At 40.1% G+C, this 2,382-nt stretch overlaps 1 protein-coding gene across 2 annotated transcripts in view; it reads left to right on the forward strand.

The window, feature by feature from the left end:
- The window catches only part of SLC12A1 (solute carrier family 12 member 1), a 99,471-nt gene that overhangs the window by 39,057 nt on the left and 58,032 nt on the right, over nt 1–2,382 (forward strand). For both annotated transcript variants that reach the window (XM_003784335.1, XM_003784336.1), the window contains exon 11: nt 1,474–1,625. In XM_003784335.1, the coding sequence (XP_003784383.1) occupies nt 1,474–1,625 (152 nt within the window). The remainder of the gene's footprint in view (nt 1–1,473; nt 1,626–2,382) is intronic.

Raw genomic sequence — 2,382 nt, forward strand, 5'->3', positions numbered from 1 at the left:
GAGGCTGAGGCAAGAGAATCGCTTAAGCCCAAGAGTTTGAGGTTGCTGTAAGCTGTGACATCACAGCACTCTACCAAAGTTGACATAGTGAGACTCTGTCTAAAAAAACAAACAAACACACACACAAAATAAATGAACAGTGCAAAGACGTAAAGCCTGGGACTTTCAACTCTAAGATTCTGTGATTTTTAAGTCTTTTCCAGATTAAAAAAAAATGTGAATGCCACGGCTAAGATTGAGGGTTCTTAGCAGTTCCTGTCACTGGGACCTGTCTTAAAGTTATTGCCAAGGAATAGGAATCCACCCTGGGTGGAATTTGAAAAGCAAAGTGAACAGGTTTATTAGTTGGCATTTAGTCTGTAAAATATTTATTCTTCACGCAGTTCAAAAAAGGTTCTACCTATTTCGTATGTATATTCAAATGTTTCAATAATCCTGCCAAATACGTACTGACAAGTATTACAGTTAGAAAAACTCATCAGGAGAGTCAGTGATTTCAAGAGCCTTTTAAGTGTTCATATTCCATTTCTGAAAATCTATCCTAGAGAAATATTGGGAAATAAAGAACAAATATTTTATGCATAAACATGTGCATCATAGAATTTTTATAATAGAAAATAACAGAAACACTCAAATGTATGAAAATAATGGTATAGATAAACTGAGAGAAATATTTGATAAATATCATTTGACCATAACCTGGGAGATCTTACTAGTTTATCCTCAAACATTACCTTTATTATTTAAACCATTAAATTTCTATATAAATTACAGCCATAATTCTGTTTTTAAAACTATGCAAAGGCTGGGCGAGGTAGCTCACAGCTGTAATCCTAGTACTCTGAGGTGCACTGCTTGAGCTGAGGAGTTCAAGACCAGCCTGAGCAAGAGTGACACCCTGTCTCTACAAAAAATAGAAAAATTAGCAGGCATCACGGCAGACACCTGTGGCCCCAACTACTCAGGAGGCTGAGGCAGGAGGATCATTTCAGCCCAGGAGTTTGAGATTGCTGTGAGCTATGATGACACAGCACTCAGTCTTTGTTCTCTAAACTAGAATTTCATAATGCCATCCCTGGTTCTTTTGAAGATGAGGAAACAAATCCTTCTACTTGGAAAGCACTCATTCAGTAAAGTAAGCCAGAAATATGTATTGGGTATGTACTATTATCAAAGCAACAGCAAGTATATTTTAAGAGATCAGAAGTTAAGACATTCTCAACTCCCACCAGCCAAACCTACACCACACAGACAGAGTTGAAATGGCAGCCTCTTACGGACAGAGGATGCTCCCAGGGCTCAGAGAATGTGAGAGTTACCATGTCTCAAGAAGCAGTAACAGGGAGCAGAGGCCAGGAAATCGACCCATTGAGACTCAGAGTAAACTAAGTATGTTTTTGGAATGATTTTTTATTTAAACCTAAGGGAACAGAGCACTTATAAACAAATGACAAGCTACGGTTGTTTCCTCAGGAGCCTGTGTGGTTCGAGATGCCACTGGGAACTTGAATGACACTGTCATTTCTGGAATGAACTGCAATGGTTCAGCAGCCTGTGGGTTGGGTTATGACTTCTCCAAATGTCGACATGAACGATGTCCATATGGGCTGATGAACAATTTCCAGGTTTGAATTGCAAAAAAAATGTCATGTTTATTGTTGTGGTTTTCATTTTTAGAACATCATGTATAGTAAGACATTTCAGTCTGCACTGACCAATTATCAACAGATAGGAATTCAGCAAGGAATAATCCATGTGAGGAAAGGAATCACACAGGCACGGTGTAGCAGCAGTGCTGTGGTTACATGTCTTATGGTAGGGGGAGGGTGAAAGGCAGCTGTGTGAAATGCATCACCAGGGAGATATTGCCACCGCCCTTTGTGTCTTCCAATCGGTTGTGGAAGATTTTATGGTGGGAAGGAGTTTAGATTAGTCAGCACTCTGAGTGCATTTCATGCGTGGGCTTCCACTTAGGAAAAGCCTTAGAGGCGACCCTGGGGAGCCTGGAGGATAAGGCTGAGAGAGAAATCAGAAATCGTGAGTGACAAGAGTAGTGAATGAGAGGGAAGGAACGAGGGAAGGAACAAGGGAAGTTGGGAAAACTGGGGACCTTGAAACATTAATTTGTCTGCATGATCGGTGAGCAGCGAGAGAAGTACATTTGTCATGAAAGCTTCATTCATCTATCTTAACCACCAACAAAGAGAAATTCACTCAGCTGAAGTCATTATTCCAAAATATGACCTAAATGGATAGAATCTCATCGTCTCAGATCTAAAATTATGTTTAATGAGCACAGAAAAAGCAAAGGTTTGCAGGGCCTCTATGCAGGAAGAAGAAAGGTTAATGTCTTTTAAAAGACTAGTAAACAGGCTCGGCGCC

The sequence above is a fragment of the Otolemur garnettii genome, unplaced genomic scaffold (assembly GCF_000181295.1).
Source record: "Otolemur garnettii isolate 467f Iridium unplaced genomic scaffold, OtoGar3 scaffold00011, whole genome shotgun sequence".
Taxonomy (NCBI): Eukaryota; Metazoa; Chordata; class Mammalia; order Primates; family Galagidae; genus Otolemur; species Otolemur garnettii.